General features: G+C 40.8%; 1 protein-coding gene across 1 annotated transcript in view; it reads right to left on the bottom strand.

Moving 5' to 3' along the window:
• LOC134340289 (plexin domain-containing protein 1-like) overlaps window positions 1-26,612 on the bottom strand; it is a 536,023-nt gene that overhangs the window by 362,785 nt on the left and 146,626 nt on the right. Inside the window, exon 2 of the mRNA XM_063037340.1 lies at window positions 22,036-22,226. Coding sequence (XP_062893410.1) covers window positions 22,036-22,226 — 191 coding nt within the window. The remainder of the gene's footprint in view (window positions 1-22,035; window positions 22,227-26,612) is intronic.

The raw sequence follows: 26,612 nt of genomic DNA, 5'->3' as shown, positions 1-26,612 counted from the left end.
CCAACCAGAAAAGGCACCCTTTACCCCCATTCTTTGTGTCCTATCAGTCAGCCAATCTTCTGCCCATCTGAGAATCTTTACTGTAATACCACAGGCTCTTGTTAAGCAGCCTCATGTGTAGCACCTTGGCAAAGGCCTTATGAAAATCCAAGTAAATAACATCCAGTCTTTCCTTTGTCTATCCTGCCTATTATTTCCTCAAAGAATTTCAACAGATTTGGCAAGTAAGATTTCCCTTAAGGAAATCATGCTGACTTTGGCTTATTTTATTATGTGCCTCTGAGTACCACAAAACCTTATCCTTAATCATCTGAAAAACTTGATGACAAAACATTTGACGTCCTATTTTGGTGTCCATGGTGGCCTGCCTGCACATCAGCTCAATGTCTAAATGGCAAATGGTTCTCCAAACAAGGAAACAATTTATTGAATGTTTTCATTTTCATGGAATTGCCATGCCTTTAAGCAGATTCTTGTGCTATTTCACTAGCTCTGCACAGTTAAGCCTGTCTGTAGTTGCCTTTCAGAGGCTGCTGCATCTACAGCCAAATACAGAGGCTAAATATAGGCCAGTCCTCATTAGGGGATTGGAGGAAGAGAGGGTCAGTAACTTTTAATTTCTTGGTGTTACTAAATGAGAAGCTCTGTCCTGGGACCAGCATGTAAGTGTCATTACAAAGAAAGCATGGCAGCACCTCTACTTTCTAAGAAATTTGTGTAGATTCAGCATGTCAATTAAAATTTGATAAACTTCGATAGATGCACAGTGGAGAGTGCAGTGTTCTCTCTAATTTTTTTTTACAGCTGAGCAGGAAATTTTTATACAGTGCAGCACTTGCACTGTATAAAAATATGCAAACTATGAATATTTAGAATGAAAACAGAAAAATCACAGTTTTGATATTACTTATTAATTGAGGCGTATAATGAAAAACAGTACAAGAAAATCTTCCACATTTCATGAACTTTTTCTCATGTCTTTATTACAAATCCACTGTCTATAAAAACTGTCCAGATTAATTTTGTATTCAGATGAAAGATAAGCCTTAATCCTCATTAGATCATCCAAATGTCCCACCTCTAGTCTGCATTTATTTTGACTGAATTCATAAGATTGAATCCACATTCACAATCAGCACTAGAAGCTTGAAACGTTACAACGATGTCAACAAGAATAGAGTTCTTCAAATTCTCCATTTCTAAGCACATAATTCAACATATCAACCAATGCCTTAATTGAACCAGTCTTAACTTCCTCAGAACTTCCATTCTGTATTCATTGTTACAATTTATAACAATGTTGTAACTTGAAACACTGACAATGTAAATACATTGAAGCTCTAAAATGTTTCAAAGTAAAGGTTGTGGTACATTTGTAGTAATGTTTTATTTATCTATTTATTTATTTATTGAGATACAGTATGGAATAAGCTCTTTTGGACCTTTGTGCCACGCCGCCCAGCATTCCGACAATTTAATCCTAGCCTAATCACGGGACAATTTACAATAACCAATTAACCTACTAATGAGTCTGCCTTTGGACTGTGGGAGGAAACTGGAACACCCAGAGGAAATCTACACGGTCACAGGGAGAATGTACAAACTCCTTAGAGGCAGTGGCAGGAATTGAACCAGAGTCGCCTGTATTGTAAAGGGTTGTGCTAACCACTACTCTACTGTGTTGCCCCGTGGACTATATTCATTATGGATTATATTCATTAACACATAATTACTGAGTATTTCACAATTATATTAACATAGATTTCAAAACTCTATTAGCATAATTTCAAAATTATATTAACATTGTATAAAAGAAAATTCCAGCTGCATGGCAACAAAGGCTATGTGTGCAGGAGCACTTCAGATACTGCATGGTCATACAGCCCCACAGCTTAGAGGGAACATTCGTAGAGAGTATCCTGACTCGTTGCATCATGGCCTGGTATGGAAACACAATGCTCAGGAACAGAAATATCTACAGGAAATGGGGGATGCAGCCCAGTCTATCACAGACAAAGCCCTCCTCACTTTGAGCACATCTACATGGAGTGGTGCCACAAGAAAATAGCAAGGATCCTCTCCATGCCAGCCATGCTTCTACCATTGGGCAGGAGGTACAGAAGCCTTAGCTCCCACACCACCACGCTCAGGAACAGCCATTACCCTATAAACGTCAGGCACCTGAACCAGCGCCAATAACTTAATTCACCTCAACTCTATCCTGATTCCACAAATTACAGACTCACTTTCAAGGATTCTCCTGTTCATGTTCTCAGTACTATTTTTTTATTTGCACAATTTGTCTTCTTTTGCACATTGTCACTCTTTATTTATAGTAAATATAGTTTTCCAAGATATCTGGAGATTTCCTTTCTTGTGGGCATTAACAGGAAAATAAAGAATTACAAAAGATAATATATGATCACATACACTCAGTGGCCACTTTATTAGGTACACCTGTACACCTACTCATTAGTGCAGATATCTAATCAGCCAATCAATACATAAAAGCATGTAAACATGGTTAAGAGGTTCAGTTGTTGTTCAGACTAAACATCAGAATGGGGAAGAAGTGTGATCTAAGTGACTTTGACCGTGGAATGATTGTTGGTGTCAGATGGGGTGGTTTGAGTGTCTTAGAAACTGTTGATCTCCTGGGAGATCGTTTTGCTGAACACCTACGCTCTGTCCGCCAGAGAAAGCAGGATCTCCCAGTGGCCACACATTTTAATTCCACATCCCATTCCCATTCTGATATGTCTATCCACGGCCTCCTCTACTGTAAAGATGAAGCCACACTCAGGTTGGAGGAACAACACCTTATATTCCGTCTGGGTAGCCTCCAACCTGATGCCATGAACATTGACTTCTCAAACTTCTGCTAATGCCCCACTTCCCCCTCGTACCCCATCCGTTATTTATTTATATACACACATTCTTTCTCTCTCTCTTTTTTTCTCCCTCTGACTATACCCCTTGCCCATCCTCTGGGTTGCCCCCCCCACCTTGTCTTTCTCCCTGGACCTCTTGTCCCATGATCCTCTCATATCCCCTTTTGCCTATCACCTGTCCAGCTCTTGGCTCCATCCCTCCCCCTCCTGTCTTCTATCATTTTGGATCTCCCCCTCCCCCTCACACTTTCAAATCTCTTACTAGCTCTTCTTTCAGTTAGTCCTGACAAAGGGTCTCGGCTCAAAACGTCATCTGTACCTCTTCCTAGAGATGCTGCCTGGCCTGCTGCGTTCACCAGCAACTTTGATGTGTGTTGCTTGATCTCCTGGGATGTTCATACAGAACAGTCTAGAGCAGGGGTAGGCAACCTTAAGCAGAAATGATTTTCTAACATGCTTTATTCATTAATTTGAGTCCAAACATAACTAGGTGTATTTAAATGGATAATTCTCATATTTCAAGTTTTTTTTATGGCATTTATCTGGCCTGGCATCCGCTCATTAGTACGCGATCTGGCCCACAGAGGCAAAAAGGTTACCGACCCCTGGTCTAGAGTGTACAGAGAATGGTGAGCAAACAGAAAACATCCAGTGAGCGACAGTTCAATGGGTGAAAACATCTTGTTAATGAGAGATGAGAATGGCCAGACTGACTCAAGCTGACAGGAAGGCGACAGTAACTCAAATAACCACGCACTACAACAGTGGTGTGTGGAAGAGCATCTCTGAATGCACAACATGTCAAACCTTGAAGTGGATGGGCTACAGCAGCAGAAGACCATGAACATACACGAAGTGGCCACTTTATTAAGTACAGAAGTTACCTCAGAGTAGCCACTGAGTTTCAAGACAAGGAGAGACTGTTTCGATTCGCTCGATCTAAAGGTTTCATTGATTTTTCGGATCTTAAGTTCCGATTCGTGGAAGATTTCAGTAAACCAATCTGGGACCAACGGGTCCGTTACAGATCCGTGATGTCGGAATTCTATAAGATGGATTTAAGACCAGCGCTGCTGTACCCTGCACATCTAAGGATTCGCATGTCAGATGGAGCCCTTCGTTTTTTTGATTCGCCATCGGATGCCCAGAGTTATCTGGATCAACTTTCATCTTCAACATCTTAATTGCCTTTTTTTCTTAATTTTCTCCGTTGATCGGAGGCTGTGAATTGGTTGGTTTTAACTTTTCTGTGCCCTATTTGGGCAGAAAAGTTTACTTTTGATTTCTTAATATGGCTGCTAAACTTTCTTTTTAACTGCGTCATTTCTTTCTTTTCCCAGGGGATTCTGGGTGGTTACTTCCCTTTTGTCATCTTACGTATTTCCTGTGCGGCCTTAAATTTTGTAGTTTTTGTAGTTTTTTTAAAAATTTTATTCTGTTTTGCTTTTTATAATTACTTTATGTTAATAATCCTATTTTTTTTTTGTTGCTGTGTCTATTCATGAGTTTGAGGTTTATTGTGGTTTTTTTTAATATATATTTTCCGGCTTTTGTTCTGTTCTGTGTGTATTCTAATTGAGCTAACTTTTTTTTACTTATTTTTTTACTGTTTTACAATTAGCTGATCCTTTTCATATTTATACCTTTTTTTTAGGGAGCGTATACCGGAAGTCATGGGGGTAGTTTTAGCGCTTGCTTCTTTCTGGCGGGTCTGCTTTAGATTTTGCCTTGGGGTCTTGGGGTGGGGGGTGGTGGGAGGGGCTTCACGTTTTAGTTTGTTTTTCTTTGGGCTATATACATTATTGAAGTACTGGTTGCGTCCTTTTCCCCGGTATCTTTTGTATGTTCTGTTTCCTCTCCGGGTTTGTGGGTCGCGCCTATTGTCAATCCTCCTTGTTGTGGGTTGACTTTAGGATTTATGGAGTCTATTATTAATTTTGTCTCCTGGAATACTAATGGTCTTAATCATCCTATTAAAAGAAAAAAAGTTTTTAAAGTGTTCCGGAGACTTAAAGCACAAATTTTATTTTTACAAGAGACCCATGTACGGAGGGGGGACAGACTACGTTTTTTCAAATTCTGGAAGGGACAACAATTTCATTCGAACTCCAATGCTAAGATTCGAGGCGTCTCTATTTTTATAGATTCCTCAGTCACTTTTATACAACAGGATATTATCTCTGATCCGAATGGTAGATTTTTATTGGTTAGTGGTTTACTATTTAATAAAAAAGTAGTTTTGGTTAATGTTTATGCTCCTAATATGGATTGTCCGGAATTTTATAAATCATTGTTTGATCAGTTTCCGAATTTGAACGAGTTTTCATTGATTTGGGGCGGAGATCTTAATACCTGTTTATCTCCAGCTTTGGACCGTTCGGCTCCTTTACGGACTTTACCTAATAAATCTGCAAATTTGATTAATTTTTTCCTTTCTGATTCTGGGTCGACGGACATTTGGCGTTTTCTGCATCCTCAGGAAAAAGATTTTTCCTTCTTTTCACATGTTCATCATTCCTATTCAAGAATTGATTATTTTTTCATTGATTCTCGTCTCATTCCTTCAGTGATTAAATGTGATTATGATTCTATAACCATTTCGGATCATGCTCCACTTAAGCTTTCTATTAAAATTATGGCCAATATACCAAACAATAGACAATGGCGTTTTAATTCGCTGTTGCTTCAGGACTCGGACTTTGTTAATTTTATGAATGAACAGATTGAGCTTTTTTTTACAATTAACCATACAGAAGATATTTCGGTTAACACTCTTTGGGACACTTTTAAAGCCTATATTCGGGGTCAGATTATTTCGTATTCCGTTGCTTTGAGGAAGAAACAGAAGCAGGAGGAGATGGCAATTGTGGACAAGATTAAAGAAATTGATAAGAAATATGTTATGGCTCCTTCTGAGGAGCTATACAAACAAAGAACTGAACTTCAAATGGAACACAGTTTACTACTCTCGTCCTCGATTGTAAACCAATTAAAGAAAACAAGAAGTGATTTTTATGTTCACAGTGATAAAATTGGCAAGCTGCTGGCTAATCAATTGAAATCTAATTATGTTAAATCTCAAATCAATCAGATTTATAACCAAAATGATCGATTGATATTGGATCATGTGGGGATTAATCAAACCTTTTGTGATTTTTATTCTTCTTTATATCAATCAGAGTCTCCTCGAGATTCTAAATATATGAATGATTTTTTAGATAAGTTAGACTTCCCTCAGATTTCACAGGATATGTCTTCTTTATTAGATACTTCCATTACAATGGATGAGATTAAGAATGTTATTTTTTCTATGAATCTGGGGAAAGCTCCTGGCCCTGATGGGTTTACCGTTGAATTTTATAAATGTTTTGCTTCTTTATTGATTCCTTGGCTCTATAAGGTTTTTGAGGCTTCTTTGAAACTTGGTAAACTTCCGGAATCTTTTAATAGAGCATCAATTTCTTTAATACTAAAGAAGGATAAAGACCCTGCTCAATGTGCATCTTATAGACCAATATCTTTATTAAATGTTGATTCTAAAGTTTTTTCTAAGTTATTAGCAAATAGACTAGAAAAAGTACTTCCTTCTATTATTTCGGAAGACCAAACGGGTTTTATTAAAGGTCGTTACTCTTTTTATAATATTCGTACATTGTTAAATATCGTTTATACTCCCTCACAAAATGTTCCTGAGTGTGTTATTTCTTTAGATGCCGAGAAAGCTTTTGATAGAGTAGAATGGCCTTATTTATTTAAGGTGCTTGAAATGTTTAATTTTAGCCTGAAATTTATATCCTGGATTAAACTGTTATATCACTCCCCTGTAGCCTCGGTTCGTACTAACTCTTTAAACTCACCTTTTTTTCCTCTCTTTCGTGGTACTCGACAAGGTTGTCCTCTTAGTCCCCTATTATTTGATATTGCATTAGAACCTCTTGCAATTGCTATTCGAGAATCTTCAAATATTACTGGGATAACTCGGGGATTAAAGTCCCATAAATTATCACTCTATGCTGATGATTTACTTTTATATATTTCTAATCCTGAGAGATCTATTCCTGCTGTTTTAGAGTTATTAGCACAATTTGGTCTTTTCTCAGGTTATAAATTAAATCTTAGTAAGAGTGAACTTTTTCCGATTAATAAACATCTTCCTTTATATTATAAATTTCCATTTAAATTGATTAATAATTACCTTTCATATCTTGGGATTAAAATTACTTGTAAACATAAAGATTTATTTAAGACTAACTTTTTACCATTAATAGACCATATTACTCAACTTTCATCTAAATGGTTTCCCTTATATTTAACTTTGATTGGTCGTATTAATGCAGTTAAGATGTTTTTTTTGCCAAAATTTTTATATGTGTTTCAGGCATTACCAATTTTCGTTCCTAAATCTTTTTTTGATAAAGTCGACTCTAAAATTTCTTCATTTATTTGGCAGAATAAGAATCCGAGACTGGGTAAAATACATTTACAGAAAGCTAAGAGAGATGGAGGTTTAGCATTACCTAACTTTAGATTTTATTATTGGGCTATTAATATTCGACATATGAAATTTTGGTTACTTGACCGGGACATACTATCTATTCCTAAATGGGTAGCATTGGAATTACAATCTGTTCAGGGTTATACACTTGGTTCTATTTTAGGTTCATCTCTTCCTTTTGATTCGAAACGCCTTAAGCAGGTCTCTAACCCGATCGTTAAATATGCTTTGCGTATTTGGTTTCAATTCAGAAAATTTTTTGATCTTAATCAATTCGGGTTAGCGATTCCTATTTTAGGTAACATATTTTTTCCTCCCTCTTTTACGGATCGCGCTTTTCAAACTTGGAAGACTAAGGGTATTTTACGGTTTTTGGATTTATTTTTAGATGGTTCCCTTATGTCTTTTGAACAATTATCTAATAAATATAACTTATCAAGAATACATTTTTTTAGATATTTACAAGTTAGAAATTTCCTAAGTACTATACTTTCTTCCTTTCCAATGCTTCCTCCTATATATATTTTAGATTCGATAATTAACCTTAATCCATGTCAGAAAGGTGCATCGGCTATGATTTATAATATTATTATGAAACTTAGGAAAGCTCCATTTGATAAGATTAGGGTAGATTGGGAACAGGAATTGGGGCTTACCATTTCTGTGGATGATTGGGGGCAGATTTTACAATTAGTTAATACTTCCTCTATTTGTGCTAAACATTCCCTAATTCAATTTAAAGTGGTTCATAGAGCACATATGTCCAAAGATAAGTTAGCGCGTTTTTACTCGCATATTAATCCTTTTTGTGATAGATGTTCGGGGCAGATAGCCTCTTTAACTCATATGTTTTGGTCTTGCCCTACTTTGGAAACTTTTTGGAGAGATATTTTCAATATTATTTCTAAGGTATTAAATATAGATATCTCTCCTCACCCTATTACTGCTATCTTTGGACTACCTAAAATTTCTAGTAATCTTTCCCCTTCAGCCCGTAGAATGATTGCATTTCTTACTTTAATGGCGAAAAGATGTATTTTACAACATTGGAAAGAGCTTAATGCTCCAACTACCTTTTTTTGGTTTTCTCAGACGATTTTATGTTTGAATCTGGAGAAAATTAGAAGTAACCTTTATGATTCTTCATTTAAATTTGAACAGATTTGGGGACCTTTTATTCGATATTTTCATTTAATGTAATATTTACCCTTCTTGTTTTTTTTTCACTGTTTTAATGGAGGTCGGGATTGAGGACGTGATTTTAAGTTTAACTCTGTTTGGTTTCAAGTTAGCCCATTGCTTTGCTTTGCTTTTAGTTAGTTGCACGGTGGGTTTTTTTTTTGGGGGTTTTTTTTTCTTTTTTTCCATTGATATATATAAAATCTAGTATACTATTATGTTATCTTGGTTTCTTATGCTTAAATTACATTGTTTGTAGTATTTTCTTTTTGGTATTGTTATCTTTTGGAATTTTATTATACTTTAACATTGTATTAATGTTTAAATGGCTTACCTTTTTTGTATACTTACTCAATAAAAAGATTTAAAAAGAAAGAAAGAGAGTAGCCACTGAGTAAACATAAGTGATAATAAACCTGATTCTAATGGTTTATGTTCACATGAGCTGCCCTGGGAGATTACCTACCCAATAAAGTGGCCACTGAGTTTATACGTACTTTGTTAATTAATTTAATTTGACTTTTAACTTGACTAAATGTACATGAGAGCAGAACATGAAACATCCACTACCTTGCCTACAGATATCTAGCCGTCTCAGTTAAGTATTTTGCTGGACAGAGTGTCTTGTGGCTTCTTTCCTAAACCTTACTCAATAAACCACTAATGCTCAATATTCAGTCTTATTTATGGTTTTGATGTCACAATTTAGCTTCATTTGCATGTCGAGCAACCAATATACTACAGAGATCAAATTCTCAATCACCTACCAAGGGTCTCCCTCTGTTGCCAGCTCGTGACGGATTCATCATTCTGGCTATTTGGGAGGCCGTTTTCAAAACAAAATCTCTCCTACATCTGTTTTAAAGTCTCTTCCTTCTCCTGGCATGCTGCCATTCTGAAATTCATCACTGCCAAATCCAACATGACGAAGGGTATCATGATGAATGTTGGAATCTTTTTGTAAGGAAGTTTTTATAGGGCATTTGCAAGACAACAGTAGGACTGGGCAGAGGCAGCACAGATTTATGAAAGGGGATGATGTTTGATAAATCTATTGGAATTTTTATGGTTTTGCATTCAGCAGAATAGATAATGGCAAACACACAGATGTGGCCTGTTTGGTGCTACACAAAAGATTAATGAACAAAATTGGAGTACTTGATATTGACAGATTTAACAATTAGCATTTATTTGTTACATGTACATGGAAACACAGTGAAGTCTTATTTGCATCAACGACAAACACAGTCCACTGGGGGCAGCCTGCAAGTATCGATATTGTTCCAGCACTAGCATAGCTTGCCCACAGCTTACTAGCCCTAGCCCATATATCATTGGAATGTGGGAGGAAACTAGAGCAGCCAGAGGAAACCCATGTGGTCATGGGAAAAATGCACAAACTTCTTACAGAAATGCCGGTATGGGAGGAAAATATGTTAATGAACACAAAACAAGCAATAAAAATATCAAGGGTATTACAAGGAGCAGTGTATCAATAGGGGAATCAAGACCTAGATGATAGAGGTTGGGATGTTACATTGTACAAGACATTGGTGAGGCCACATTTGGAATATTGTGTTAAATTTTGTTCTATCTTCTGTAGAAGAGGTGCCATTAAGCTAGAAAGAGTGAGGTGGAGATTTACAAGGATGTTGCCGCAATTTGAAGGACGAAGTTATTGAGAGAGCCTGAGGCTGAGCAGGTTGGAACATTATTCATTGAAGTGTAGGAGAATGAGGAGTGATCTTACAGAAATGTATAAAATCATAGAATGGGTGAATGATCACAGTCAGATCCAAATGAATATACCATTGTTGTCATCAATATCATCATTCGGTGGTGAGTCTGTGCCTTTGAGAACATATGAATGTACCCAAACCAAAAGCCATGGACGTTCGTAGTAGGTCTGTCATGTTTAAGGCTGACAATCAGAACCCTACAAGATGTCCAGGTACAACCAATGGAAGGCCATTGTGAGAGTGAGAATGCAATTCCGTGTAAAATTAGGAACACAAGTGTTTGCATATGAGCTTTGTCAAGGTTTGCAGGCCATTACTTCCCAAAACCTAACATCATGAATGGTAGTGACACTCCTCTCCCCGATGAGTTCAATGCCTTTTATGGACACTTTGAAAGGGAGAATAACACTACTCCTCTACAACATTCTTCTTGATAGAATAGATGCAGAGTTGTTCATTTTTTCCCTCTCCACTCACACATATCGTGGGTGGCATGGTAGCAACTGGGGTTCAATTCTTGCCGCTGACTGCAAGGCTGAGTGTACATTCTCTCCATGCGTTTCCTCTGGGTGCTCTGGTTTCTCCCACATTCCAAAGACATACAAATTAGTAAGGCTTGGTTAGTTGTCGCTATGCTATATTGGCACTAGCATGGCGACACTTACGGGCTGTCCCCAGACTGTGTTGATCGATAACACAAAAGACGCATTTCACTCTATGTTCCAATATTTTGATGCACATGTGATAAATCAAGCTTTAATCTTTCGTCCCTCTGAAACTCACTTGGGCCCAAATTATTATGAGGGTATATAGATAGGGTAAGTTCAAACAGGCTTTTTCCACTAAGGTTTGTAAGACTGGAACTAAAGGTCATGGGCTAAAGGTGAATTATGAAATGCTTAATCTGGATGATGGGGTGGTAAATTGGATTAGTAAGTATGCAGATGATACTAAGATAGGTGGCATTGTGGATAATGAAGTAGGTTTTCAAAGCTTGCAGAGAGATTTAGGCCAGTTAGAAGAGTGGGCTGAAAGATGGCAGATGGAGTTTAATTAAAGAGACTAGGAGAGAGGAGGTTAGTTCACAACAGGGGGATGGGAACAAGTGCAGAGAGTCAGAGGGGTGTAAAATAAGGGTAGAAGCAAAAAGTAGTCAGGTGAAAAGTAAAAGTGGCAGGCCAGCAAATTCAGGGCAAAAATCAAAAAGGGCCACTTTTCAACATAATTGTATAAGGGCTAGGAGTGTTGTGAAAGCAAGCCTGAAGGCTTTGTGTGTCAATGCAAGGTACATTCATAACAAGGTGGATGAATTAAAAGTGCAGATTGTTATTAATGAATATGATATAGTTGGGATCACAGAGACATGGCTCCAGGGTGACCAAGGATGGGAGCTCAACATTCAGGGATATTCAATTTTCAGGAGGGATAGAAACATAGAAACATAGAAAATAGGTGCAGGAGTAGGCCATTCGGCCCTTCGAGCCTGCACTGCCATTCAGTATGATCATGGCTAATCATCCAACTCAGAACCCTGTACCAGCCTTCCCTCCATACCCACTGATCCCTTTAGCCACAAGGGCCATATCTAACTCCCTCTTAAATATAGCCAATGAACTGGCCTCAACTGTTTCCTGTGGCAGAGAATTCCACAGATTCACCACTCTCTGTGTGAAGAAGTTTTTCCTAATCTCAGTCCTAAAAGGCTTCGCCTTTATCCTCAAACTGTGACCCCCCGTTCTGGACTTCCCCAACATCGGGAACAATCTTCCTGCATCTAGCCTGTCCAATCCCTTTAGGATTTTATACGTTTCAATCAGATCCCCCCTCAATCTTCTAAATTCCAACGAGTACAAGCCCAGTTCATCCAGTCTTTCTTCATATGAAAGTCCTGCCATCCCAGGAATCAATCTGGTGAACCTCACTGCCTGCTGTATCTGCATGCCCACTTTCATTGACTGGTGTATAATGACACCTAGGTCTCGTTACACCTCCCCTTTTCCTAATCGGCCACCATTCAGATAATAATCTGTTTTCCTATTTTTGCCACCAAAGTGGATAACTTCACATTTATCCACATTAAATTGCATCTGCCATGAATTTGCCCACTCACCCAACCTATCCAAGTCACCCTACATCCTCTTAGCATCCTCCTCACAGCTAACACTGCCGCCCAGCTTCGTGTCATCCGCAAACTTGGAGATGCTGCATTTAATTCCCTCATCCAAGTCATTAATATATATTGTAAACAACTGGGGTCCCAGCACTGAGCTTTGCGGTACCCCACTAGTCACTGCTTGCCATTCTGAAAAGGTCCCGTTTATTCCCACTCTTTGCTTCCTGTCTGCTAACCAATTCTCTATCCACATCAATACCTTACCCCCAATACCGTGTGCTTTAAGTCTGCACACTAATCTCCTGTGTGGGACCTTGTCAAAAGCCTTTTGAAAATCCAAATATACTACATCCACTGGTTCTCCCCTATCCACTCTACTAGTTACATCCTCAAAAAATTCTGAGATTTGTCAGACATGATTTTCCTTTCACAAATCCATGCTGACTTTGTCCGATGATTTTACTGCTTTCCAAATGTGCTGTTGTCACATCTTTGATAACTGACTCCAGCAGTTTCCCCACCACCGATGTTAGGCTAACCGGTCTATAATTCCCCGGTTTCTCTCTCCCTCCTTTTTTAAAAAGTGGGGTTACATTAGCCACCCTCCAATCCTCAGGAACTAGTCCAGAATCTAACGAGTTTTGAAAAATTATCACTAATGCATCCACTATTTCTTGGGCTACTTCCTTAAGCACTCTGGGATGCAGACCATCTGGCCCTGGGGATTTATCTGCCTTTAATCCCTTCAATTTACTTAACACCACTTCCCTACTAACATGTATTTCGCTCAGTTCCTCCATCTCACTGGACCCTCTGTCCCCTACTATTTCTGGAAGATTATTTATGTCCTCCTTAGTGAAGACAGAACCAAAGTAATTATTCAATTGGTCTGCCATGTCCTTGCTCCCCATAATCAATTCACCTGTTTCTGTCTGTAGGGGATCTACATTTGTCTTTACCAGTCTTTTCCTTTTTATACATCTCTAAAAGCTTTTACAGTCAGTTTTTATGTTCCCTGCCAGTTTTCTCTCATCTTGAGAAAAATGCTTGCCTCTTCTTAACTGTGTCTTTTCCTGTTTACACCGAAGACAGTTAAGCCAAAGCCTTCATGCTCTGACAATAGCCTATCTGCTTGAGCCCACCCTTCCTTTTATTTGCAGCTGAGGTTAGGCCTCTGACGCGAAACTTAGCACGTCGGCACTGTCCAAAAAGACCGACCCGAATCTGCTCCCTATATTCTCTCTCCCAACTTCCGTAGGGCTCTGACCTGATATACTAACCCTCTTGCCTGAGCCAGCAAAAATGTATACATATTAAATAATATTGTGGTACTGTAACACAGTAGAGAAGTAGTTAGGATAACTGTATTACAGTGCCATCAACCCAGGTTCAATTCCCAATGCTGTCTGTAAGGAGTTTGTACATTCTCCCTGTGATTGTGTGGGTTTCCTCTGGGTACTCCAGTCTCCTCCCAAATTCCAAAGATGTACGGGTCAGTAGGTTAATTGGTCACAGGGGTATAATAGGGCAGCACAGGCTCGTTGGTCTGGAAAGGCCTATTACCATTCTGTATCTCTAAATAAATACTATCTCTCTTTCCCCACACTGCCTGACCTACTGAGCATTTCCAGTCAGAGATTTTATGATGCTCCAAGGGTTTTGTTCAAAGAACTATGTTAGTTTCATTAACTCAGTACAGTAAAATGATCCAAAAGACTTCACAAAAAAGATAATCATGATAATCAATGCTGAGATACAGAAAGATATTAGGACATGTGAGTCAAGGACATAGATTTTAAAGACACAGGAGACTACAGATGACCATAATATGGTGGAATTCTTCATTAAGATGGAGAGTGACATAGTTAATTCAGAAACAAAGGTTCTGAACTTAAAGAAGGGTAACTTTGAAGGTATGAGATGTGAATTAGCTAAGATAGACTGGCAAATGACACTTAAAGGGTTGACGGTGGATATGCAATGGCAAGCATTTAAAGATTGCATGGCTTAATTAGGAAAGGGAAAAAAGATTATGAGAGAAAATTGGCAGGGAACATAAAAACTGACTGTAAAAGCTTTTATAGATATGTGAAAAGAAAAAGATTGGTTAAGACAAATGTAGGTTCCCTGCAGACAGAAACAGGTGAATTGATTATGGGGAACAAGGACATGGCAGACCAATTGAATAATTACTTTGGTTCTGTCTTCACTAAGGAGGACATATATAATCTTCCGGAAATAGTAGGGGACAGAGGGTCTAGTGAGATGGAGGAACTGAGGGAAATACATGTTAGTAGGGAAGTGGTGTTAGGTAAATTGAAGGGATTAAAGGCAGATAAATCCCCAGGGCCAGGTGGTCTGCATCCTAGAGTGCTTAAGGAAGTAGCCCAAGAAATAGTGGATGCATGAGTGATACTTTTTCAAAACTCATTAGATTCTGGACTGGTTCCTGAGGATTGGAGGGTGGCTAATGTAACCCCACTATTTAAAAAAGGAGGGAGAGAGAAACCAGGGAATTATAGACCGGTTAGCCTGACATTGGTGGTGGGGAAAATGCTAGAGTCAGTTATCAAAGATGTGATAACAGCGCATTTAGAAAGCGGTGAAATCATCGGACAAAGTCAGCGTGGATTTGTGAAAGGAAAATCATGTCTGATGAATCTCAGAATTTTTTGAGGATGCAACTAGTAGAGTGGATAGGGGAGAACCAGTGGATGTGGTATATTTGGATTTTCAAAAGGCTTTTGACAAGGTCCCACACAGGAGGTTAGTGTGCAAACTTAAAGCACGTGGTATTGGGGGTAAGGTATTGATGTGGATAGAGAATTGGTTGGCAGACAGGAAGCAAAGAGTGGGAATAAACGGGACCTTTTCAGAATGGCAGGCAGTGACTAGTAGGGTACCGCAAGGCTCAGTGCTGGGACCCCAGTTGTTTACAATATATATTAATGACTTAGATGAGGGAATTAAATGTAGCATCTCCAAGTCTGTGGATGACAAGAAGCTGGGCGGCAGTGTTAGCTGTGAGGAGGATGCTAAGAGGATGCAGGGTGACTTGGATAGGTTGGGTGAGTGGGCAAATTCATGGCAGATGCAATTTAATGTGGATAAATGTGAGGTTATCCACTTCGGTGGCAAAAACAGGAAAACAGATTATTATCTGAATGGTGGCCGGTTAGGAAAAGGGGATGTGCACCAAGCCTGGGTGTCATTATACACCAGTCATTGAAAGTGGGCATGCAGGTACAGCAGGCTGTGAAAAAGGCGAATGGTATGCTGGCATTCATAGCAAGAGGATTTGAGTACAGGAACAGGGAGGTACTACTGCAGTTGTACAAGGCCTTGGAGAGACCACACCTGGAGTATTGTGTGCAGTTTTGGTCCCCTAATCTGAGGAAAGACATTCTTGCCATAGAGGGAGTACAAACAAGGTTCACCAGATTGATTCCTGGGATGGCAGGACTTTCATATGATGAAAGACTGGATCGACAAGGCTTATACTCTCTGGAATTTAGAAGATTGAGGGGGGATCTTACTGAAACGTATAAAATCCGAAAGGGATTGGACAGGCTAGATGCAGGAAGATTGTTCCTGATGTTGGGGAAGTCCAGAACGAGGGGTATAGGAGTTGGGATGTAATGTTAAAATTGTACAAGGCATTGGTGAGGCCAAATTTGGAGTATTGTGTACAGTTCTGGTCACTGAATTTTAGGAAAGACGTTAACAAAGTAGAGAGAGTACAGAGGATATTTACAAGAATATTACCTGGGTTTCAACACCCAAGTTACAGAGAAAGGTTGAACAAGTTAAGCCTTTATTCTTTGGAGCGTAGAAGGTTGAGGGTGGACTTGATAGAGGTATTTAAAATTATGAGGGGGATATATAGAGTTGACGTGGATAGGCTTTTTCCATTGAGAGTGGGGGAGATTCAAACAAGAGGACATGAGTTGAGAGCTAAGGGGCAAAAGTTTAGGGGTAACATGAGGGGGAACTTCTTTACTCAGAGAGTGGTAGCTGTGTGGAACGAGCTTCCAGCAGAAGTGGTTGAAGCAGGTTCGATGTTGTTGTTTAAAGTTAAATTGGGTAGATATATGGACAGGAAAGGAATGAAGGGTTATGGGCTGAGTGCAGGTCAGTGGGACTAGGTGAGAGTAAGAGTTCACCACAGACTAGAAGGGCCGAAATGGCCTTTTTCCGTGCTGTAATTGTTATATGGTTAAGGAACCATGAAGGAGAACTCCTTTACTCAGAGGGTGGTGAGAGTGTGGAATGAGCTGCCAGCTCAACTGGTGAATGTGGGTTTGATTTCAACATGTAAGAGACATTTGGATAGGTACATGGATGGGAGGAGTCTGAAGGGCTATGGTCCAGGTGCAGGTCAATGGGTGCAGGACTAGCAGATTATGGACTCAATGGACTGAAGGGCCTGTTTCTATGCTGTAGTGATCTATGACTCTAAGTTCCTATGTTCCCCTGAAACTTGTAAGGGATCCAGTTCCACTGCTCTCTTGAAACTCAGTGGCCTCCTGGTTATGGCACAGGGTCCCTCTCTTTAGATCTCTCTCTCTAACAGTTTCCTATTAACTAGATGAGGAACAGGTGAACAGCTTTTGAAAATCACCAGGGGCTGATTTCCCACATTAAAGCCTTGGTTCCTGTGCTGTCTTCAAATTTACTGCATTAACTAGAAAATTTAATCGTTCAGGATTATCTCCAATCTGGCATCACCAAGGTGCTAAGCGCAAAGTCTAAGCCCAATAGCTGAGCCTGAAGAACCACATGCAAAATGCTGGAGGAACTCAGCAGGTCAACCATTTGGGGCCAAGACCCTTCAACTGGACCATCCAGCATTTTGTGTGTGTTACTCTGTATTTTCAGCATCTGCAGAATCTCTTGTGTTTATGATTGGCCAAAGTCTGGAGAATGGAGATTGGAGGCCCGTCCTGAAAAAAAAAAGAGAGAGAGAGAGAGAGCGTGCATTGGTGGGTGGGAGCGAGGAAAGGAGCTTGTTTTGTGTTATTCTTTTGTTGCTTGTTGTGTTCTGTATTGATTTGTCAAACATTGTGAACATGTGTGTTGGGGCTGGAATGTGTGCCACATCCTGAAGTTGTGTTGATTGTTCACGCAAACGACACATTTCACTGTATGTTTTGATGTACGTGGATAAATAAATGTGAATCGGAATCTGAGTGTGCTTGATTATTGGAGTTTTACTCAGAAGTGGTGGTTCCCCATTTTCACCAAGATGCACAATTTTGAAGCTGTTGAACTTTTAATATTTATCTTTCAATCCAGGTCAGTGAGGACCGAGGATCAACTTTATTCACCATATACTGTACATGTATTAGGGATTTGCTGTGGTGTGGGTGCAACATGTGATACAGTGTGGAGTAGGCCCTTTCAGCCCGTCGAGCCACAGCAACCCTGACAAACCCAATTAACCCTAACCTAATCATGGGACAATTTACAATGACCAATTAACCTATCCGACATGTCTTTGAACTCTGGGAGGAAACCGGAGGACCTGGAGGAAACCCATGCATTCCATAGGGAGAATGCGCGGAGACGTCCTACAGAGGACTCTAGGATTAAATTCCATACTCGGATGCCATGTGTTGAATAGCTTCACACTAAAAAGTACACTACCGTGACGTCCACATGTACTTTTCGTATATTGTAATATGCATATATAGATCTAAAACAAAATAATGCAGACACTAGAAATCTGAAGTAAAAGAGCAGACAAAAGTTCATCGACCCAAAATGTTAATCCTGTTTTGGCTCTCCACAAATAATGTCTGACATGCTGAATATTTTCAGTTTAAGATTTTTATAGTAAATGATCTGGTTATAAATGTTCTGCTATTTCTGGGATCATGCCATTGGCAGTGGGCCAGTCCTATGTTGTAATAATGACACTAATGGAGTTCTCCATTGACTGTGAGCTTTTTTCAAAATATCCCAAAGTCATATAGCGCAAGATCTCGCTCTTTAACAGTTTCCTATTGACTAGATGAGGAACAAGTGGACAGCTGTATGAATGCCAACCAAGACCATAACCGAAGGCAATTGGCGAAGTGTAACTCTAGTAAAAATGAAAAAATAAAAGTTTTATTGAAGCAGTTAAGAATGGATACATGGATATTAGGGTAGTTCCAAACAAAGATTCACCGGACTAATTCCTGGGATTGGAGGGCTGCCCTGTCAAGAACGAAATTAGACCTATATTCTTTACAGTTTTAGAAGAATGAGAAGCGATCTTATTGAAACAAGAGACTCTGAAGGGTCAAAACCAGGTAGATGTTGCAGTGCGGGTGCTAGTGGGAGAATCTTGAACAAGGCCAAGTACAAAGTTAATGGATAGTCACTTAAAACTGAAGTGTAGAGTCACGGAGTCATAGCACTACAGCACTGAAACTGGCCCTTTGGCCCATCTAGCTCATGCTGAACTGCTATTCTGCTTAGTCCCATCGACCCACGCCTGGATCCCTCCATACCCCTCCCATCCGTGTACTTATCCAAACTTCTCTTAACTGTTGAAATTTAAACCACATCCATCACTTCCGCTGGCAGCTTGTTCCACATTTGCATCACTGAGTGAAAAAGATCCCCCTCAGTTTCCCCTTAAATATCTCACCATGCACGCATAACACATGACCTCTAGTTCTAGCCTCACCAACATCAGGGGAAAATGTCTGCTTGCATTTATTCTATTCATATCCTTCGTAATTTTGTATACCTCTATCAAACGTCCCCTGATTCTACTACACTCTAGGGGATAAAGTCCCATTCTATTCCCTTTCCCTATAACTCAGGTCCTCAAGTCCTGGCAGCACCCTTATAAATTTTCTCTGTACTCTTTCAATCTTATGGATATATTTCCTGTAGGTAACTGACCAAAACTGCACACAATACTCCAAATTTGACTTCATCGACATCTTATAAAACTTCAGCATAACATCCCACCTTCTGTACTCAATACATTTATTTATAAGACCATAAGGCCATAAGACAAAGGAGCAGAAGTTGGTCATTCGGCCCATCGAGTCTGCTCTGCCATTTTATCATGAGCTGATCCATTCTCCCATTTAGTCCCACTCCCCCGCCTTCTCACCATAACCTTTGATGCCCTGGCTACTCAGATACCTATCAATCTCTGCCTTAAATACACCCAACGACTTGGCCTCCACTGCTGCCCGTGGCAACAAATTCCATAGATTCACCACCCTCTGACTAAAAAAATTTCTTCACATTTCTGTTCTGAATGGGCGCCCTTCAATCCTTAAGTCATGCCCTCTCGTACTAGACGCCCCCATCATGGGAAACAACTTTGCCACATCCACTCTGTCCATGCCTTTTAACATTCGAAATTTTTCTACAAGGTCTCCCCTCATTCTTCGAAACTCCAAGGAATACAGTCCAAGAGCGAACAAACGTACCTCATATGTTAACCCTCTCATTCCCGGAATCATTCTAGTGAATCTTCTCCAACGTCAGCACATCCTTTCTTAAATAAGGAGACCAAAACTGCCCACAGTACTCCAAATGAGGTCTCACCAGCACCTTATAGAGCCTCAACATCACATCCCTGCTCCTATACTCTATTCCTCTAGAAATGAATGCCAACATTGTATTCGCCTTCTTCACTACAGACTCAACCTGGAGGTTAACCTTAAGGGTACCCTGTACGAGGACTCCCAAGTCCCGTTGCATCTCAGAACTTTGAATTCTTTCCCCATTTAAATAATAGTCTGCCTGTTTATTTTTTCTGCCAAAGTGCATAACCATAGACTTTCCAACATTGTACTTCATTTGCCACTTCTTTGCCCATTCTTCCAATCTATCCAAGTCTCTCTGCAGACTCTCCATTTCCTCAGCACTACCGGCCCCTCCGCCTATCCTCGTATCGTCAGCAAACTTAGCCACAAAGCCATCTATTCCATGATCCAAATAGTTGATGTACAATGTAAGAAGAAGCAGCCTCAACACAGACCCCTGTGGAACACCACTGGTAACCGGCAGCCAACCAGAATAGGATCCCTTTATTCCCACTCTCTGTTTCCTGCCAATCAGCCAATGCTCTATCCATGTATGTAACTTTCCCGTAATTCCATGGGCTCTTATCTTGGTAAGTAGCCTCATGTGTGGCACCTTGTCACACGACATTGTGCAAAAAGCTCTTTACGACACGATTTACTGGTAATGCCATTTTCAAGGAATTATGGATCTGCATTCCCAGATCCCTCTGCTCTATTGCACTCCTGAGTGCCCTACCATTCACTGTGTAAGTCCTACCCTGGTTGGTCCTACCAAAGTGCAACACCTCACACTGGTCTGTATTAAATTCCATCTGTCATTTTGCAGCCCATTTTTCCAGATGGTCCAGATCCCATTGCAAGCTTGATGATCTTTCTCACTGTCTGCTACACCCCCAATCTTGGAGTCATCCACAAATTTCCTGATCCATTTAAACACATTATCATTCAGATCATTGATATAGATGACAAACAACAATGGACTACCGATGTACTACCGATCCCTGTAGTATACCACTAGTCACAATCAGAGAGGCAACCATCTATTACCACTCCCTGGTTTCTCCTGGGAAGCCAATATTGAATCCACTTTACTACGTCATCCTGAATTCCAAATGAATGGTGCATTGTAGGATTCCTTGACCTTAATGCATCTCATCACTCTCAGCAAAACCTCTATAAAATGAAGATGTCAGAAGTCCCAGCCATGGAACTAAACTATGTTCTGCAGCAATATTCAAAACATTCATTTTTTTTCTTTCCTTTTCACGCCAAGACAAGAATCGTCCAACACACTCAATAGTAATTTCTTCTTATAACACAGGAGACTATTCAGTCCATCAAGTCCATGCCAGCTCCAGAGGGAGTAAACCCTATTATTCCCACTCCCCCAGTTTCGCTGGACCCATCAGAACTCCACTTTCTTTCTTTGCCAATAAACTACACAAAGGCATCCAAATGGGTCCAAGCATATCTTTATGCTGTGTGTGACACTCCTCCCATCCCTCTTCAACAACTATCATTCCATCTCTAACTCCTCAGCTCTTTATCTAACAATGCTTCAAAGGGCTAGGGAATCAGGAACTAAATGCATATGTTTAAAGTGAGAAGGGAGAGATTTAACCTGAGGGTTCCTATTAAATATCCTTTTTCACACAAAGGATGGGCCTTATATGGAACGAGCTGCCAAGGATCAGAGGGCACAGCCTCAGAATAGAAGGATGTCTCTTTAGAACAGGGATGAGGAGGAATTTCTTTAACCAGAGAGTGATGAATCTGTGGAATTCATTGCCACAGACAGTGGTTGAGGCCAAGTCATTGGGTATACTTAAAGCAAAGGTTGATAAATTCTTGGTTAGTCAGGGTGTCAAGGATTACAGGGAGAAGGCAGGAGAATGGGGTTGAAAGGATAATGAATCAGTCATGATGGGCTGAATGGCCTAATTCTGCTCCTGTGTCTTGTCGTCTTATAGTCTGTGCCATATGACTCTGTAAAGGTGGTATGCAATAAATTTAGCATAAGCTCTTCATTCTCTAGCTCTTTCCCTCAAGAAATGAATCCCAGATAATGTTAAGCACTGACCACAATTTTAGTTCCATTGTCTGGCAGGGTGTCAATGGCAAGACTCGCTCCTACTAGGTCCTGGCTCAGCTGGACCCCTTCAGCATCCAAAGTTTTGACGGAGTTGACATTAATGGGCGTGCTTCGTCTCCAGCGCTGGTCTTTTGGATTCACGGCATCGGCTCTTGCATGGGACAGATGATATGTGAAATCTATTAAATGAAAGAGGATAAAAACAAATGGTTTGTGCTGTTTAGTGCTGTGTCTCAGGACAAAGTTGGCACTATGGAGTCTTCCACTTGTTGCAAAGCAACCAGATACTTTTAAATTTTATTTAGAGATTCAGCTCGGTAACAAACCCTTCCAACCCAACAAGCCCACGCCACCCAGTTACACCCCATGTGGCCAATTAACCTACTGACCCATACATCTTCAGAATGTAAGAGGAAACCTACGCAGTCATGGGGAGAATGTACCTACTCCTTACAGGCTGTGACAGGAATTGAACCCGGGTCGCTGAACTGTAATAGTGATACGCCTAATAACAGTGGTCTTCCTGCAATAGTCCAACCCCAAATCGAAAATAGAAAGACTATTGTCCAGTTACACTCATGTCTACAGTGATGAAGTGCTTTGAGAGGTTTCTTATGGCTAGAATCAACTCCTGCTTAATTAAGGACCTTGTCCCACTGCAACTTGCCTATCGGCACTATAAGGTTCATCCATCGTCATCGATGAAGACCTCGACACCATTAGTACTTTTTACAAGGTCGAGTTGCTAGCTTGACACTCAACCTGGCACGGATGGGAAGCGTGCCTGGGAGCGGCTTGACTGGATTCGAACTCGGGAACCTTCACTCCTGGAGTATGGTGCTGATGTCACTGCGCCACCAGCTGGCTGATGGTGTCGAGACTAGCGCTTGATTTGGATTTAAGTGAGGGAGAGTTGCGCAGTGTCAACTTCACTCTCTCTTCCCAGTTCCCATCTGGATCCGGTGGCAAGACAAGAATTGAGATGGCTAGAGATGGGACTAGGTGCAGTGGATGACCAGGACATCTTGTGTGTCTTGTCGTGCTCTACGCATTCCACGACGCTTGCAGAGACCGCCTTCTTGACCGTTGGACCTTCCATTGGTCTCATCCATTCAATCCGCCGGAGTCTGTCTTCACATGCTGGGATAGACAACTCTATCTCACCGAGGGTTTGAGACCCGTCCGCTACCCACACCTGGTTTAGCCAGCTTGTCGAAGCCGTTACCCGGGCTGTGGCCGCTGTCGCATGCAAACAGCTACGGGGAGCCACAGGTAAGAGCTGAGTGCCAGGTGGGGACCAAAGGTGGACAAACCGCCTTGAAAAGGACGCGACATGTTTCCCCAACAGAGGTGCTACCCCTCCCTGGCACCCCTATCAGCACAATAGGTCTACTGTGGATGCGATCTCATTGACTCTTCACGTGGCTTTGGATCACCTGGACAATACTAATACACATGAAACTCCTTTGTACCACATGTCTCTAGAGATGTGGATTATTAGCCTCTCGCTAACAGCCACTGGATTCAGCGGTGAGAAAAGCACCTTTCTTGAACTCCATGCGTCTCGGGTCGGTCTGACTTGGGTCCCACCAAAACTGAGAAGTTGGGATGTCTTGACCACCCAAACCTTGATCTGTGTGAATACTGTGTAAATACTGCCCCCATGCAATGAACTGTTGGCAAGAAATAACAGATCTTACACTGCATACAATTATAAAGCATATTTACAGTTGTCAGCTTTATCAAACAGTTAGTAGGAAAAAGAAAAAAAATTAAAATTAAAATTACAGTTAACCCAGTCCAAATGTGCACCCAAGTTGGAGCTCATCTTTAAGTTGTCTTTAACCCACACACTGGACCCAAGGTCTGCATGAAAGTGCACATCACATTCTGAACATTGCTCATAATCCATCTTGAATAAGTGGACTCCCCCATGGGAGTAATGGCCCTTCCTCTTTGAACCCATTCATCTGCACAAAGCACCTTGTGCAACAGCCATCTTCCCTCTTGTTTTCTCCCATTTCACACCAAAAAGATCACCAAAGTGTCCGTCACCAAAATCTCTCCATCCAGCATTCTCTAGGACCTTCTCCCAATACCACCATCCTGATAGGCTAATACAACATTCCCAAGTTGAACAACATAGCCCCTTAACTTTAGCTCAAACCCAAACATGCTAAAAGCAGAATAGACTGCTCTTGCAGAACTGCTAAAATGAAATACCTACAGAATAACAGTAAAAATCTTAACCAGGGTGTTACACTTTCATCAGGCTGCAATTTATTGACTATAGCATTTAACACTATCATTCCTACAGTTCTGATCAAAAAGCTTCCAAACCTGAGCCTCTGCAACTGGATCCTTGACTTCCTCACCAGAAGACTGTGTGGTTTGGAAATAACATCTCCTCCTCATCGATCATCAGTACTGGTGCACCTAAGGGGTGTGTGCTTAGCCCGCTGCTCTACTCTCTCTACACCATGACTGTGTGGCTAGGCACAGCTCAAACTCCATCTATAAATTTGCTGATGACACAACTATTAGCAGAATTTCAGAATGTAACGAGAAGTCGTACAGGAGCAAGATAGATCAACTAGTTGAGTGGTGTCACAGCAACAACCTTGCATTCAATGTCAGTAAAACCAAGGAATTGATTATGGACTTCAGGAAGGGTAAGACAAGGGAACACACACCAGTCCTCATCGAGGGATCAGCGGTGGAAAGAGTGAACGATTTCAAGTTCTTGGGTGTCAACATCTCTGAGGATCTACCCTGGGCCCAACATATTAATGCATTTACAAAGAAGACACGACAGCGGCGATATTTCATTGGGAGTTTGAGGAGATTTGGTATGTCACCAAAGAGACTCACAAATTTCTGCAAATGTGCCATGGAGAACATTTTTACAGGCTGCATCACCATCTGGTATAGAGCAGAGGGGTGCTGCAGCACAGAATTGAAATAAGCTACAGAAAGTTGTAAACTCAGTCAGCTCCATCATGGGCACTAGCCTTCTCATCATCTAGGACATCTTCAAGGAGCGATGCCTCAAAATGAGCAGGAATGGGACCTGCTCTCAGGGTCTCACGACCGGCTGCTTTTTGATATCCCAAGGACGCAGCCTGGAAGACGAGTGCGCCTTCAGGGTTCCTGGTTTTTGTGGTTCTGAAGATGTGCTGATCCTAGGCCGGTGCCCCTGACTGAAGCGTCGTGGGAGAACACGGAACATCGGGATCAGCAGGTTAGCTGACGGGGGCTGTGTGTCTGGAGAGCTGTGCCTTTCTGGTGCTGACTCTCTGGGCACAGAGCTCAGAAACAGACTTTTAACATCGTGAATCAGCGAGTTGTTTGTTATGTCTCCCCTCTGGCTGTGAAACGGGGATATCTCTTTTTCCCCTATTAGGGAGAGAGAGAGCCTGTGGTATGTCGAATGACCGGGTAAACATGTAGTTTCTGGGATACTGCAAGTCTGTGTCGTTATTAATGCTTTGTTGCACGTTTGAGTGCTCAGTGGAGAGTGCTGATGCTTTTATGTTGGTGGGGGGGGCTTTGGGGTTCTAAAGTTTTAACTGTCAGTCATTCTTTGGGGCACTCCTCTGTTTTCATGGATGCTTGTGAAGAAAATGAATTTCAGGATGTATATTGTATAAATTTCTCTGACATTAAATGCATCTATTGAAAAGGTGGCATCCATCATTAAGGACCCCCATCACCTAGGACATGCCTACTTCTCATTACTACCATTGGGAAGGAGGTACAGAAGCCTGAAGGCACAAACTCAGTGATTCAGGAACAGCTTCTTCCCCTCTGCCATCTGATTCCTAAATGGACATTGAACTCATGAACACAACTTCACTTCCTCTTTTTGTTTCTCTTCCTCTTTTTGTACTACTTACTCAGTTGAACTTTTTAACTACATATTTTATATATATATATATACTTCTAACTGTAATTTACTGTTTTATTATCACATATTGCAATGTACTGTTGCCACATAACAAGTTTCACAACACATGTTAATGATATTAAATCTGATTTTGATTCTGAATCTGAATGTACCTGTAGAACATTACAACACACCAGAAATAGGCGCTTTGTTCCATGATGTTTTGCCAAACTGATTCAGCTAAAGGCACGTGATTAAGTGAATCTATTCTGCCTGCACATAGTCCACTTCCCTCCATTTTCTGTATACTCATGTGCCTAAAAGCCTCTTAAACACCTCTATTGTATCTGCTTCCACCAGCACCTCTGGCAGGGTGTTCCAGGCACCCACAACTCAATATCCTTTCAGGGAGGTTTGTTAGTGCTATTGGGGAGGCTTTAATCAAGATTTGCAGGGGGATAGGAACCAGAGTGCCAGAGCTTACAGTGTGGCTGGGGTGAAAATAAATGATGTTAAAAGTTCAAGCAAATCCGCTAATAAAAAGGTTGTGAGTGGTGGTAAAAATCTTCTGAGGTGTATATATTTCAATGCTAGGAGTATTGCGGGGAAGGCGGATGAGTTGAGGGCGTGGATTGGCACGTGGAATTATGACGTAATAGCAATTAGTGCAACTTGGCTA

Source organism: Mobula hypostoma, chromosome X1 (genome assembly GCF_963921235.1).
Source record: "Mobula hypostoma chromosome X1, sMobHyp1.1, whole genome shotgun sequence".
NCBI lineage: Eukaryota > Metazoa > Chordata > Chondrichthyes > Myliobatiformes > Myliobatidae > Mobula > Mobula hypostoma.
The sequence above is the reverse complement of the archived record's forward strand: the minus strand, read 5'-3'. Positions and strand labels throughout refer to the sequence as shown.